Genomic DNA, 15,834 nt, shown 5'->3' with positions numbered 1-15,834 from the left:
CCGGGGCTGCCCGCGCCGCTCGCCTGACCCGCGCAGGCGCTCCGAGGCGGCGCCGCACGCAGGCGGTGGGAAGGGCACCCCGCGGCGCGGGAGGACCCCGTGGGGGGAGGCAGCGCCGCGAAGCGCCCGCCCTGGGGGGGCCCGCGCCGCCATTTTGAGGCGGGGCAGGAGAAGGCGCGGTGCTCGCCTCAGACGCAGCGTGAAGGACGCGGCGAGCAAAGCGAATCAAGGCGCCTCTCTGCTTAAAAATACTTTATTGAGACGCAGCAGCGGCCGCCAGAGATAACGTTTCGATCATCACAGTGCAAAAGCGCGGCCTTGAGGGGGGGGTTCTCCTCGCTTGCCCCTCACTGCTTTCGGGCTTTGGGGGGGAAGCCCAGCGCTGTCCCAACTGACAACGCGGGGTTCCCGCAGCTCCTTCCACGCACCGGCAGTTAGCATCAGAACAGGTTTAACCCAGACCGCTCGTGCTGCTTTTTCCACTGTGGTAACTCCTATCTGCATTTCTCAAGAGCTGTACTTCATGCTCTTCCACAAAGAAGAGGCCTTGCTGAAGGCACCAGGAGACCCCTGTTTCCATCTCAAACTTGTCAGCGACTCCTCTGAGGCGCGGAGGTGAAGGCACCGAGTGACAGCTCCTGCCCTGGCTGGATTCCAGCGAGACGGGTGAGTGAGCGAAAAGCAGTCCTATGAAAACAGAATTCATACTGACTCGTGAAGGCACCTAAAATACAGATAATCGGCAAGCAGTAATCTGGCCCCAGTTTGAGAAAAATAACGCCAATCTGTGTAGCAATTTATGAGCAACTCATGAGCCAGCAGCGTGCCCTGGGTGCCAAGAAGGCCAATGGGATCCTGGGGTGCATGAGGAGGAGTGTGGGCAGCAGGGCGAGGGAGGTTCTCCTCCTCCTCTACACTGCCCTGGGGAGGGCCCATCTGCAGTGCTGTGTCCAGTGCTGGGCTCCCCAGTTCAAGAAAGATGAGGAGCTACTGGAGAGAGTCCAGTGCAGGGCTGCGAGGATGAGGAGGGGACTGGAGCATCTCTCCTGCGAGGAGAGGCTGAGGGAGCTGGGCTTGTTCAGCCTGGAGAAGAGAAGGCTGCGAGGGGACCTTAGAAATGCCCATAAATATCTGCAGGGTCGGGGTCAGGAGGACGGGGCCAGACTCTTTCCAGTGGTGCCCAGCGACAGGACCAGGGGCAACGGGCACAAACTGAAGCAGAGGAAGCTCCAGCTGAACCCGAGGAAGAACTTCTTCCCTCTGAGGGTGCCGGAGCCCTGGCCCAGGCTGCCCAGAGAGGCTGTGGAGTCTCCTTCTCTGGAGATATTCCAGCCCCGCCTGGCCGCGGTGCTGTGCCCCCTGCTCTGGGTGACCCTGCTTGGGCAGGGGGTTGGGCTGGGTGACCCACAGATCCCTTCCAGCCCCGAACATTCTGTGATTCTGTGAATTTATGAGACCGGATGTTTTGTCCAGAAGTCAGTACGTGTTCACTTTCCCTTTCTTTGAAAGATGCAGGTTTCTAAAGGCCACAAAACCCCAGCGTCGTATTTATTTTCCAAGCGGTGGCCTAGAAACCACGTGCCGCAACGTGGTATTCCTGAGGACGCAAACAGGTTTTTTAAATGTCACTGTTATTAGTTTGATAGCCACCCAAACTCCAGTGCTAGAACAGTGGGAGGATCTTTGTATCATTATAAACCATACTGGAAAACCCAGAATCCCATTCCTTGTTACAGGCCGAATGCCTTCCCAGACAAAAGAAAAAATAAAAATCTGAATTTTGTTCACTTTTTTGATCATACAAATCTTACAGGGATGGTGTTTACCCCTTCTTCCACCAAAAGCCAAAGATTTGAGTGAGACTGAGTGGGGAAAGATGACAAATGATCACTTTGGAATTCATACTTCAGAAAACACGAAGTTTGTTAGCCAGAAGGAGCGAAGTGAGGGAATGGACGGGGGGTGCAGCAGGACTGCTTAATCATGTGCACAGCAAAGATTTTGAAGGAAAAGGTGTCTTTCCACGCCCTTCTGTCTTGAGAAACGCTCCCAGATCCTCTTCCATTAGAACACAGAACACTACAGCCACACCAGACGTGCCTGAAACGTTTCTTTAAGCCTTGTATTTGCCGATATGTTCCCGGGCTATGATCATCCTTTGAATCTGAGCAGTTCCTTCATAAATCTGAAAAGAAGAATTACAATAATGTTAGCTGATTTTTGTTTTGTGTTGTTTTTAATATTTTAACAGATCTTTCTACATGTGTAAACCTTCATAGCACTACCCCTGTGTGGGTTAGGGCATGCCAAAAGACAGAGAAAACTGAACAAAATTCCAGTGTGTCTGGAGTAACTACAGTGGGCTGAATGCCATAAATCCCACACGAGATCCCAAGTGACTGTCTTGTTCTCTCCGATGCGCTCAGCAAAACTCAGTAAGGTTCTCATGGAATTAACAGAGGTAGTGAGTAAAGAAGGATGGGGGAAATGTCTTCTCTGGGGAAGAAAATACGTAACTTAGGCTTCACAAAGCGGGTTTGGAAACGGTGGTTGGAGGGGAGGAGGTGACCTGCGCTGGAAGTGCAGCATTTCCTTTGACTAGCCTTTCAAGGCCATAGCAAACGGTCCCTTTCATCCATTTATTCCCACTACTCTTTTGGAACTAATACTGTCTTCAACACACTATTTCCTCCTTTTTTTCTTGAGCATGTATTTTTACATTTTCCTCCAGAAACAGAGCAGGGGCTGAAGTCTTTCAGCTCCCAGCTCTGCCAAAGTGAATCTTTGGCAGATTGCTCAGAGGTATGGAATTTCACTTTGTCTGTAGTCATAAAACGGGGATAATCCTCCCAAGAACCTTAGGCAGCTTCGCAGAAATAAAGACGCTGTAACCTGTGGTCACATTAGGGTGGAGCCTGACAGCAAAAAAGCCCAATCATGACAAATTCAGTTACTCATTCATTTCCCCAGTTGCAGGAGTGTGATTAATACGAAGAACCTTTAGATTCCAAACCAGCAGTTTTCTGTCCTTAGACAGAGAAAAATTCTCAGCTAGTGAGAATAGTTTTCAAGTCAGCAATAAACGAAATTTCAACTACCTAGAATCTTCAGAATGACACCTGTTACAGCGCTGCGGGTCACGGCCCACATGCATTTCTTGTTGTCCTCTATTTCGGTGTGTTTTTTTCTAGTCATTATTAATGTCAGGAAGATGTGAAAAGATAAAAGATTCCTGGTTTTCCTGAACATAATTCAATCATTCTTTCCAAATAAAGAACTGTAGCATAGTATATGCTACGAGAAGAATTATGATGGGGAATAATTTCTTGGTAATACCAACGCTGAAGAAAAAGATCTGGGGATTATGAGCGACTATGGGCTAAATATGAGTAAATATGGGAACATTTTGTTGGGGGTTTTGTTCTGGGCTTTTTTTTTTTTTTTTAAAGGCTAATCACTGCAGGCTGCGCCACACTTCTGTTAATGAACACACACAAGATAACTAACACGTGACACTCAGTGCTGGTGATATCTCAGGTGAAGTAAAGCCCAGCTTACGACACCAAAGTTTCAGGCGGAAGGTTCAGAGCACAGCAAGAAGTGATGCAGAGCCTGGGAAGCAGAAAGGAAAAAAAAACACCCCTAAACCAACCCCCACCGTGACTGATGAGGAATGAGGCAGAAGCTGTTGGAGTGTTCTCTTCTAGACTCAACGAGGAGGGAGGCAAGCGGCACACTCGGTGCAGCCACCGCGCGTCGCTTGTTCTGTGCGCCCGCTTTGGGTATGACAAGGCACAGGATGCGATTTCCAGCGACCGTTCTCTGCACCAGGTATGGGGCTGAGGGGAAGACTCAGCTGTTCCACTTGGGCAGGTTAAGCTGTTGATCTCATGCACACAGAGTTTTGTAGGCAAGAATTTGCCTGATTTGCATGCCCTTTTTTTAACTGGAAGGATTATTGCTCTCAGCCTCAAAACTTCTATGTGTGTGCACGTCACCATTTCAAATAAGTAGCCATTAGTGTATTTTATATAAAATGTATGCATGACTGTACAGATTGCATCCTCTCTTTTACTCACCTGGTAGATTTTAGCATCTCTCATGAGTTTTTCCACAGGATATTCAGTATTAAATCCATTTCCTCCAAAAATCTGCACTGCGTCCGTAGCTACTTGGTTCGCAACATCACCGGCGAAGGCCTTTGCGATGGAAGCGTAGTAGGTGTTCCTGCGGCCAGCGTCGACTTCCCACGCAGCCCTCTGGTAAGCCATCCTGGCCAGCTCCACTTTCATGGCCATTTCAGCAAGCATGAAAGACACTGCTTGGTGCTGCGGTTGAGGAAACAAACCACGTTAACGTTGCCTGCCTAAAACCCTCTGACATCCAAGCAGAATAAAGTCTTCTTAATATCTTAATTTGCAAGCTCAACGCGCTCAGGGAATCATACTTGAGTTCTCCAGAATTTGGATCAGGCTCTCGAAATCATGGAATCATGGAATAGAATCATGGAATAGTAAGGGTTGGAAGGGACCTTAAAGATCATCTGGGTCCAACCCCCTGCCATCAGCAGGGACCCCTCCCACCAGCCCAGGGTGCTCAGAGCTGCATCCAACCTGGCCCTGAGCCCTGCCAGGGAGGGGGCAGCCACAGCTTCTCTGGGCAGCCTGGGCCAGTGTTTCACCACCCTCAGAGGGAAGAATTTCTTTCCTGTATCTACTCTAAATCTGCCCTCTTTTAGTTTAGAGCCGTTCCCCCTTGTCCTATCACTGCACCCCCTTGTGAAAAGCCCCTCTCCATCCTTCCTGTCGGCCCCTCCAGGCACTGGCAGCTGCTCTAAGGTCACCCCGGAGCCTTCTCCTCTCCAGGCTGAGCAGCCCCAGCTCCCTCAGCCTGTCCTCGGAGGAGAGGTGCTCCAGCCCTCCAGTTATCACTTCACGTTTTGATTCCCCTTTCCATCCCTCGGTGTAGCACACCGGTTCACCTCAAGCCCCGTTCCTGAACCGTTTGGGCTGCCCAGACTTTTAAGTTTTTAATTCTAAAATCCACTTAGTCACAGGGATTAAGTATTGATTGATGAAGTTGTGCTTTCCTTTTTATGAGATCTGTATTTAGTCGGATGTTTATGGATATTTCTTTAAGTCAGGAAAGCAGTGTGATTGGCAATGTGTTCCGTTAGTATTCATACTGTGAGTCTTGTGTCCCTGCCTCAGGGAGATTTCCTCCTTCCCTGAAAATCCCTGCTCATGAGCATTGAAGAGCTTCAGTGTGTCCTGACAGTTTCAGGGTTTTGGGTGGAGTTTTCTTTGTGATTTTGCTATTATCATCAATAAATTACTGAAGAATCCCAGGAGTTACTGCATTTACTCAGATAACGCTGACCTATATACTTGAAAAGCCAAGCAGTGGCAGAGATACCATAAATCACACGTCCTGAATGTAAAGGAGCAACGCTGAAAATTCACTCGTAGTACATCAGATATGAAAACGTAGCTTTTGGATATACTTATTTTTATGTATTTAACTTACTTCAACAATTGGTTTCCCAAAGGTTTTTCTTTCCAAGGCATATTTGGTAGCTTCATCGAGCGCTCTTTTTGCTAACCCAACAGCACCAGCTGCTACCTGAATTAAACACAGCACAGCATGAAAATCGGAAAATATAAAGGGAATTTCTAAGTAACTTCTTTCTGATACTTACGGGTGGTCTGGTCTTATCAAAAGCTCCCATTGCGATTTTAAAGCCAGCTCCTTCACCTAGTAATACATTTTCTTTCGGAACTCTGACATCTTCAAAGACAATACCTCTTGTGTCGGAGCAGCGCTGGCCCATGTTCATTTCCTGTACAGGGAAGTTGACAGAGGTGCAACTCAATGGGATTCTGCCAAAGTGCAACACATTTTCATTCTTCAGTTTACTCAAAGCATCAGGTAATTTTTTTTTCCCCCCAAACACTTTGGCTTTGTCTAAAAATCATCACGTACACAACAAACACTAGCTTTGCATTTACAGACCGCCATGCCCGTAATTTGTCCAAGCGGTTTCCTGTCTCTGGTTGTGAAATCAGTTCTGCAGCCATAATCATTCATTTGTCTTTCTTTCCCCAAAGAGAACTAGCCCAGGGTCTCCAGTGTGAACGGCAGATTGTTGCGTTACCGCTTTAGAAGCGAATGAGAACTCATGGCTTGTCAAAGCAGAGGTACGCTCCTCACCTTCCTTCCGACTTGGATTCCAGGGCTATTCGCTTCCACAATGAATCCAGTAAAGGCTTTGCCTGCGGGAGCTTTTGGGTCTGGATCGGTACGCGCTAGCAGAAAATACCTGGTGTAAAACAGAGACGAGGGCAGTCCGTTTCTCCTCGCAATTAACGATCAGGTACTTTTTTAGCTAACACATGGGATGCTTTTATGTGTCTTTCTACCATCAGTTAACAACACTTTGGCCCTTCCAAAAATAAACGGAGAGGCAGCGAGAGAGAGGAAGTGTCAGTGCGTCTCTTACTGCCAAAGTCCAGATTTACTACAGTCACCTCAGGTCAGCACGCAAAGGTCCTTCACCTTTTCCATGTATTTTAAGTCTTAACATTCCCATCGGCTTCACGCACAGTACAACAGAAACCACTTCACAGCACGTACGTAAAAATCAGGAATCACAGTACTGCGTGCAGAACATTCAAGTTATCAGCTGATTTCGAAGATCTCAGTTTTGTTCTGCTAAGTATAAGCTATAAAGGAGTTTTTTTCCGTTAGAAATCAAACAGTGCTAAATCACACTGATGGTGCTCAGTAACATCAAAGAGAGCTGGTTGGTTGGCAAGCTCTTTCCAGTGGTGCCCAGCGACAGGACAAGGGGCAACGGGCACAAACTGAGGCACAGGAAGTTCCGTCTGAACACGAGGAAGAACTTCTTCCCTCTGAGGGTGCCGGAGCCCTGGCCCAGGCTGCCCAGGGAGGCTGTGGAGTCTCCTTCTCTGGAGATATTCCAGACCCGCCTGGACAAGGTCCTCTACAACCTGCTGTTGGTGACCCTGCTTCGGCAGGAGGGTTGGACTAGATGACCCACAGAGGTCCCTTCCAACCCCTACCATTCTGTGATTCTGTGATTCTGTGGTAGATTCTCCTTGAGGGGTCTGCCTTGAACAGAGAAATAAATAACAAGAAAATCCAGCTTTAGACATAAATGTGTCAAGTTTTTCCTCTTGAATTCAAAAGAATCTGTGTGGTGGGGATGAGCATGCTCTTGTGTGAGACGTGATGAAGGAGGTCTGTGTTGTAAAGCACCTCCACAGACGCCACAGCAAAACCTGGATCCGTTGGCACTGGGAAAATGTCTTCCCTTAGCAAAATAAAAGGTCACACCACAATGCTGGCATTTTTCTGTCTTCACTGGAAGTGAGAGACGTTTCCAGCAGAATCAGAAGCAACTGATCTGGGCCACCACAGCCACAGAGCAAGGTCCCTTGTAACAGGAGCCTCTTGAGCACTGGGCCAGTTAACTCTGACTGGTGCTGCCCTTCCCGGAAGAGACAGCGGAACTGGTTTTGTTTGACAGCAGCAAAAATTGAGAGGCCTTCTTGAGCGGAGTTGTCCCGTCATTGCTCAGTGTCCATGTGAGACGCTGCACGGCCCTGCCTCACACCTTGCCCTGACGAACTGGTCACAGGTCCAAGGGCAGCGAGATGCACCATGACGAAGGCTCAGCTTTGTGCCAGACCTTCAGAGAACCGCTGGTGTCTAACTGGGGGGCATGGGGGGCACCTCAGGTCGGAACAGAGTAACAGAATGGGACGCCAGTCAAAAGCCAACACACCAGTTTGCTTTCCCACCGTTTGTGATCCACATCTTCTGACCATTGATGACATATTCGTCTCCTTTCTTCTCAGCCTTGGTTTTTATACCGGCCACGTCAGAGCCTGCGCCAGGCTCGGTTACACAGTAAGCCTAGAAGAAAATAAAATGCCAAATATTGAGGAATAAAACTCTGGTTTTAAGCAACCAGAAATTATTGCAGAATCACGTGCACCAAACTGATCTGTGAAAGTCTTAAGTGGACTGTGTGGAAAACCCCAAAATACTACATCGAAAAACCCCAATAGCTGTCTGAGCAAGAGTCCAAGCACATAGGGTTAGTTCTCCTTATAAATCCATAATAATAATTGGAGTTATCTTCTAATGATAACCAGAACCATTCTGTAACTTTTAATAAGTCACCCCCCCCCTTATGCTTCACAAACTCTGATACGAAAGCTGACGATCTTTGAAATCTGAAAGTAAGAGCACAGAGTAAAATTTTATGGGAACCGTGCTCTTCATTTCATGAGGCTTAGTTTCTCCCATTTTAACGCACTGCACATAAATCTTTACATCTTTCTATGTGACAAGTTCTGCTCAAATACCACCTGACACCCGTAGGTGCAGTTTAATGCCCATCTGATTGCGTTTGTGCTCCTACAAACCTTGCATTTTCCTTACACCCCTGCAGCTTCCCTTGAGAGTGAATTCAAAGGCGTTGATTTCCTGGAAGCGACTTCGGATGCTTTTCCAGGCAGTATCTTCTGTTTGCTTCCTGCTTACATCTAATTCAGTACTCCCTGGCTTTCAGTAAACGCCCACGGTTTGTTTAAAAACCAACACAGGCTAAGTTGTGAGTAGATATCAGTGTTTTCAACAGCCCAAAAAACCCGATGAATGTAATTTCGGAACATTCTACAGTGTTCCCAAGTCCTACTTACACACATAAGTGGTTCCTCTATCATTCTTCCCAAGTATTTTTTCTGCTGCTGCTCATTTCCCGCAATGATTACTGGCATTTCCTGAAAGAAAATTAAATATTTAGAGCGTTAAGCCACCTTTCTAAAGGGCACGGACTCCAGCTGAAAGGAGGCAGGAAGGGACAGCGCTTACCCCTAGGGAGTTCCCCTCAATGGCAGTCTGAACCCCCGTGCATCCGTACGCTAACTCTTCCGTTATAAGGCAGGACTCAAAAGTGCCGAGGCCCAGACCACCTACAGTTCAAATATTTCACTGACTAAAACGAGGCTGAAGTGGAACACATCAGTGAGCGACAAAAATTAATTATCGGAAACACATTCCCCCTCATGCATTTGATTGTGCCCTGTGTTCGATCAGACATTCCCACGCAAGCCTTCCAAAGAAAAGTTTTCGCAGATTAGTAACAGATGACTTAAAAATCACATTTCTCCGTTCCAGGGTGACGGGCTTGACGTGGGACAACTGCGAGAATGCACTGCCAAAGCCTTTCAACTACCTCGCATCTGAGAATCTTCTTCAGAGTTCTTAGGAAGCAGAGGAAGGGCGACACGGGCTCCTGAGCTACCACAGCACTCAGGAATACAAAAACCAAGCATCGGTCAGAAAACCGACCCGGTAATCTGCTCCCGACAGCAGCCAGCACTTTGGCAAGTGGATAAAAACGCAGTAACGATACAGCTATACGTCCTCAGAATATTTTCCTCAGCCTTCAGGTGACTTCCTCAGCCACAAGTTTCCTTGGTCTCTCTGTCAGCCAGCCCCTGACAAGAGATTTCTTCTGGGGATTTGCCCACTCTCTTTTTGCCCCCACGTACAATTTGAGCACCGGTATCATCCAGGGGTAACGAGCCACACAAATTAACTCTGCACTTAGTGTGGAGCCACCTCCTTTCACTTGCTGTGGCCCTGCTGCCTTCGGGTCGCACCGAAGGGACGGTGAGCTAGCGGTCCCTTCTCAGACGCCCCACCACGCTGACGGCTGCGGTGTTTCTCACTCAGCAGCTGTTCTGTACCTTTTACCATCTTTGTCACCTTTTTAGGAATCTCCTCCCTTCCCATGACACCCTTTCCAGGTGGCAGGATCAGGCTGCTTAAAGAACTGCAGAGGCAAGCGCAGTTTGGATTCAGGCAGCAGCAGAATTATGCCTTCTGCTTTTTTCATCATTCTCTTCTTAATTTCTGACCTGAAGTTTATGGCTTTGACCACTTGTGGGCATTTTGCTGACATCTTCACAACACTTTATATTCTAACCCCCCAAATCTTGTTTTTTTTCCAGAGGCAGTAACTTGCTTAGACGACACCATTTGCTCTGGGAAGCCTGGATTGCTTCTTTCCTTTCCTGGGTGCATCGTTTTTCCTGTTCTGATTTTTGTCTGCCATTTTAACAGTCGCCCAGTTTCACAGCCTTCCCCTGCAGCTCTTCACACCTTTTCGACACGGAGTAACTCGGTATTCCCAGCTAACTCTGTGACCTCCCTGGGGACACCCTCTCCCCGGTTCTTCAGCCCAAGCGCCAGCCAGTCTGTGCTGCTGATTTTTCCGCTATGAAACCAGCTGATTTTTCACATTAATTTCCAAAGTTTGAGCATTTTATACCACCCAGGTGTTCACACGCTTACCAGCTCCTGCAGCAAACTCCATTTATTTTTTGTGCCCTGACTTCCTTTTAGGAAAACCCCACGGCGTACCGGAGGCGTGTCTGCTCCACTGTACTTCATCGTGTTCTTAATTTACGCGGTGCATCAGGCTGACTGGGGTGCATTTTCCCCGCTCTCCCTTGCAGACCTTGTAAAGGAATGGCGTCCAGTTTGTCCCTTCTAAGTTTTAATTTAATGCTCTTTCAGCCTCGTGTTTCCCTAGAATTTGTGGCTGCTCCTCACAATTACTCCTTTTGTCTCTTTCTTCCTTATTAATTAAATTTTTGATAACAGGTCCACCCTCCGCTGACTCTTCAAAAATACAGGCTCTGCTACGGACAATTCCCCAGCTTCGTTTTCAGGTATTATAAATGCAAAAGGAAAATCTGAAACGTAACGTTTCTTTCCAAGGTCAGTCACACACCGAAGCGCTGCCGTACCGCACGGCACCTAAACTGGAACACCGTCCTTCCGGACTAAACTCGGAAATTGCTCCGGCCTGCGTCAGAAACGAGATCAAAACGCGATCTTCTGACCCCTCCGCCCCACCAGCGGCCGCGCCAGGGGACCGTCGGGCAGCTGTCGCCACGGTAGAAAACCTGGTCACAAATTAGGAAATCGTGATCTGCCCAGTTTGTGGCCAGACGACGTCCGCCCCCGGCACCAGCTGCAGGCGCCAGCCTGCCTGCTGAGGAAGTTTAGAGCGTCGAGTGGGCGACTGTTCGTTTTATACGGAACATATAAATCTCCTCAAAGGCCTTTTCTGTGTTTTATTTTACAGATGAAAAAGAACGGTTACTTACCGCAGCTCTCCGGTATGTGCGAATTCATAAGACCAAGCTCCCAAGCTCGTTTTATGAGCGGCAGAGGATACTGGAACAGACAGGCAGAATCACTTCTGGATTCGTCACCGTTAACATTTTAAATTTGACACGGATTAAGATAAAAATCGACTTTTTCCCCCCTACTCTATGGTAATTTACCTCTCCAGTTTTGTCGTACTGTGCAGCAACAGGAATAACTTCTTCCACAGCAAATTTCCGAGCAGTGGCTTGAAACTCTTTCTGTTCATCAGTCAGTTCTAGCAAAAAAACAACGTAAAAAAACCCACCTCGCAAATTCCGTACTCTTTTTCATTCTGCCAGTTGTCAGGTGACGAGAAAAGAAGAACCAAGCATGAGTTCCTCCCAGGACAACCCAGACCGCGCGGACCCGCCTCCCCGCGCCTCTCCAGCAACCAAGCGGCTCGACCTCCTCCTTCGCTCCAGAGAAAACCCGTGCTGATCTCTGACCGACTCATCCGCACGCCAGCGGCGACGCAGCGGGGAGCGCTGCGTAACGGAGGAGGAGACGGAGGCAGAGCAGCGTTCCTCATCTGGTGGTTCTGGCTGCTCGCTCCAAACGTCTGGCTGCTAAATCTGCTCTTACCTACGTACCAGGCCTAAACGGGGGTGAATTTCTTTACAACCGCGTTCCGCTAAGACTACAGACAGTTATTTTAACATTGTAAAAGCCAACTTGAGATCATTCTTCAAAGCTGAGGGAACTCTGGCAATGAAAAAGCTGAAGACAGACATCAGTTCGAAAAAGAATAAAACCCCATAAACATCACAAACGTGCCCGGCTTTCCTCAGCCGGAGAGGAAAGTGATTTTGGTTTTCAAATGATTTTTTTAAAGAGGACAGAAATCTACTCAGAAGAAACCCCTTGTAAATTCCCACCGAACCGCAGCGCGGCTGGCTTTCCTCCTAACTCTGATTTGTCCGTAACGCCGTATTCCTCCCCAAACCTGCCGTACTTACCAAAGCTGAAGCCAGCCCCGGGCCTGCTGGCGTGCGCGCTGGGAGCGGGTTTGCTGGAGCGCGGCCTCCACCCGCGCCCTGCCACGGCTCGCAGCATCTGCTGAGGAAGCAAGCAGACGGGTGTGAGATATCCGCCGCTCCCGCGCGCCGCAGCGGGGAGAGCACAAGGCAGGACCAGGGGGAGACGAGGCGTTTCCAGAGAAAACAGAAAACGTCTGCGAAGGTAAAGGGTGACGAAGCGCAGGCCGGCCGCTGCTGGGCACGGGACCGCCGATGAGGGCATCGTGGTTCGGGACCGTGCTTGCCAGCAGGCACTGCGTTGCGCCTGGACCGCTCGCCACCGCCAGCCGCTGCGGCACGGTGCGTCACAGGATGGTCGGGGTTGGAAGGGCCCTCTGGGGGTCACCCACCCAACCCTCCTGCCGAAGCAGGGTCACCCACAGCAGGCTGCACAGCACCACGTCCAGGCGGGGCTGGAATACCTCCAGAGAAGGAGACTCCACAGCCTCCCTGGGCAGCCTGGACCAGGGCTCCGGCACCCTCAGAGGGAAGAAGTTCTTCCTCGGGTTCAGCTGGAGCTTCCTCTGCTCCAGTTTGTGCCCGTTGCCCCTTGTCCAGCCTGGCCAGGTCGCTGCCTTCCCCCAGCCCCACCTGCCCGGCTGAGCGTTCTCCCCTCACTGCGGCCGCTGTCGCGCGGTAAAACCAACGGGATCAAACAGCTCCGACAAACCGCTGCAAAGAGCTGGATCCCCCCAAAACATTTCACACCTTATTTTATCCAGAAGCGGGCAAGAAGCAGATGGGGCTGAGAAAAAGCCAGGTAATTGTCATAATTTTTGCCACCAGAAAGCTGGGCCTGAAGCAGCCAAAGTCCAGAGCTCGGCGGCGATGCCCGATGCGGAGGCAGCTGCCGAGGTCGTGCCAGAGAACTCGCGCGGCGTCCGCGCCCGAGCAGCGCGCGAAGTCGTTCCTGCGGGTGACGGCCGGGAACCCGCCGCTCCCGACACCTGGGGGTCCGGCCGACCCCCGCCCACTCAGCTGGCCGCCCCGCTGGCCAGCTCGGTGGGCTGGGCGCCGAGGCACCCGCAGCCATGCTCACGCCCAGTGCCTGCCGCGTCCCAACGCCACCAGAGCCACCGAGGCCACCCGAAGCCACCACAGCCAGCAGAACCACCAGGGCCAGCAGAGCCACCAGGGCCAGCAGGACCACCAGGGCCAGCAGAACCACCAGGGCCAGCAGAGCCACCAGGGCCAGCAGAGCCACCAGGGCCAGCAGGACCACCAGGGCCAGCAGAGCCACCAGGGCCACCAGAACCACCAGGGCCAGCAGAACCACCAGGGCCAGCAGAGCCAGCAGGGCCAGCAGGACCACGAGGGCCAGCAGAGCCACCAGGGCCAAGAGAACCACCAGGGCCACCAGAACCACCAGGGCCAGCCGAACCACCAGGGCCAGCCGAGCCCCCAGGGCCAGCAGAGCCACCAGGGCCACCAGAACCACCAGGGCCACCAGAACCACCAGGGCCAAGAGAACCACCAGGGCCACCAGAACCGCCAAGGGCAGCGCGACGCTGGCCAGGCCCTAGGGCCGTGGCCGCCCGCCCCGCCGCCCTTCACCCTTCACCCAGTTGGGAGCGCAGGGCTGAGGGGGTGGGGGGGAGGGGGGGCCGCCCCGCGTCCCGCTCCCCAGTGGGGGGACCCCGGCGCCTCGGCCCGCGCCTGCTCCCGCCGCCCCCCGCCCCGCGGCCTCCCGCCCGGCCCGGCCCGGCCCCCCCCCCCGCTCACCCGGCCGAATCCGAAGGCCGACATCTTGCCCAGGCGACCCGCGGCGGCTGCCGGCGCTGTCCGCTGGGGCGGGGGCGGGGCCTGGCCTCGCTCTGGGCTCTGACCGGGGCTGAGGGCGGAGCGGGGCCGGGCGCTATGTCACAAACACACGGGCAGGGGGGGGGAAGGGCCCTCTGTGGGTCCCCCAGCCCAACCCCCTGCCCAAGCAGGGTCACCCAGAGCAGGGGGCACAGCACCGCGGCCAGGCGGGGCTGGAATATCTCCAGAGAAGGAGACTCCACAGCCTCCCTGGGCAGCCTGGGCCAGGGCTCCGGCACCCTCAGAGGGAAGAAGTTCTTCCTCGGGTTCAGCTGGAGCTTCCTCTGCTCCAGTTTGTGCCCGTTGCCCCTTGCCCTGTTGCTGGGCACCACTGGAAAGAGTCTGGCCCCGTCCTCCTGACCCCCACCCTGCAGATATTTAGAGGCATTTCGAAGGTCCCCTCTCAGCCTTCTCTTCTCCAGGCTGAACAAGCCCAGCTCCCTCAGCCTCTCCTCGCAGGAGAGATGCTCCAGTCCCCTCCTCATCCTCGTAGCCCTGCGCTGGACTCTCCCCAGTAGCTCCTCATCTTTCTTGAACTGGGGAGCCCAGCACTGGACACAGCACTGCAGATGGGGCCTCCCCAGGGCAGAGCAGAGGGGGAGGAGAACCTCCCTCGCCCTGCTGCCCACACTCCTCGTGATGCACCCCAGGATCCCATTGGCCTTCTGGGCACCCAGGGCACGCTGCTGGCTCATGGTCACCCTGTCATCTCCCAGCACTCCCAGTCCCTCTCCACAGAGCTGCTCCCAGCAGGTCCGCCCCAGCCTGTGCTGGTGCCTGGGGTTGTTCCTCCCCAGGTGCAGGACCCTGCCCTTGCCCTGGTTGAACCACATCAGGTTCCTCTCTGCCCAACTCTCCAGCCTGGCCAGGTCACGCTGAATGGCAGCACAGCCTGCCGGGGTGTCCACCACTCCTCCCAGTTTGGTGTCATCAGCAAACTTGCTGAGGGTACATTCTAACTCTTCATCCAGGTGGTTGATGAAGAAGTTAAACAAGGCTGGGCCCAGTACTGACCCCTGGGGCACACCACTCGTTACCAGCCTCCAACCACACTCCGCACCGCTGATGAACACCCTCTGAGCTCTGCCACTCAGCCGGTTCTCAACCCACCCCACCAACCACTTGAGCGATGTTCTGCTGTGATAGCTGTAAGCCTTGAAATGCACGTTGACAAATCACCAAACCAAACCTCAGAATATCGACATCCTGCTGAGCAAACGAGCACGAATCCTTCCTGCTTTGTGCTGGACCAGCATGACCAAATGAGAAAAGAAACTGATCCACAACGCGGAGGAAAACTACGACCTTCATTCTCACGACCCCCAGAGGGACCAGGATGACCCCCTCGCAACAGTACGTGCAGCCGCAAAAAAAATATACCAGGATGTGCCACATAGAGCCCGGAACCACTAAACTATAAAGAGAGACTCTGCTGGGGGGTGGGGTGCGGACCGTTGGCGGAGCAGGAGGCTCCCCGGCCGCCCAGCGCTGTTTTGCCTGCTTCATCGCTTGCTTAAATAAATTCTATTGCTAATAAGTTCACAACTGATTAATTAACAATTGGCTGCTCAATTTGACTTCGTCACGGGAGGCGAGCTTCTATAACAGGTATAAATGTTTTGCAATTTATTTTTTTGAATATTACAAACTGTGTTCTAGCGTTTGCTGCTGAGCCGGCGTTTCAGCGAGGGCAAGGGCCGGAACGTCACGCAGGGGCTGATGCAGCGCAGGTCACTGAAGCTGCTGCCGCGAAAGAACATCGCAA

The 15,834-nt window shown here is 51.9% G+C and overlaps 1 protein-coding gene across 1 annotated transcript; it reads right to left on the bottom strand.

Moving 5' to 3' along the window:
* Window positions 1-1,774: 1,774 nt before the first annotated feature.
* LOC142365356 (medium-chain specific acyl-CoA dehydrogenase, mitochondrial-like) lies at window positions 1,775-14,108 on the bottom strand. Its single transcript, XM_075446091.1, has 12 exons — window positions 13,992-14,108; window positions 12,210-12,309; window positions 11,391-11,488; window positions 11,211-11,280; window positions 8,902-9,002; window positions 8,730-8,810; window positions 7,808-7,938; window positions 6,211-6,319; window positions 5,699-5,839; window positions 5,527-5,622; window positions 4,080-4,328; window positions 1,775-2,185 (listed from the first exon to the last, which is right to left on the bottom strand). Exons 1-12 carry the CDS (start codon window positions 14,013-14,015, stop codon window positions 2,114-2,116), a joined length of 1,272 nt encoding a protein of 423 aa, XP_075302206.1. The 5' UTR covers window positions 14,016-14,108; the 3' UTR covers window positions 1,775-2,113.
* Between the last annotated feature and the right edge of the window lie 1,726 nt (window positions 14,109-15,834).

This window comes from Opisthocomus hoazin, chromosome 36 (genome assembly GCF_030867145.1).
Source record: "Opisthocomus hoazin isolate bOpiHoa1 chromosome 36, bOpiHoa1.hap1, whole genome shotgun sequence".
Classification (NCBI taxonomy): Eukaryota; Metazoa; Chordata; class Aves; order Opisthocomiformes; family Opisthocomidae; genus Opisthocomus; species Opisthocomus hoazin.
This window is presented reverse-complemented; position numbering and strand designations above follow the sequence as displayed.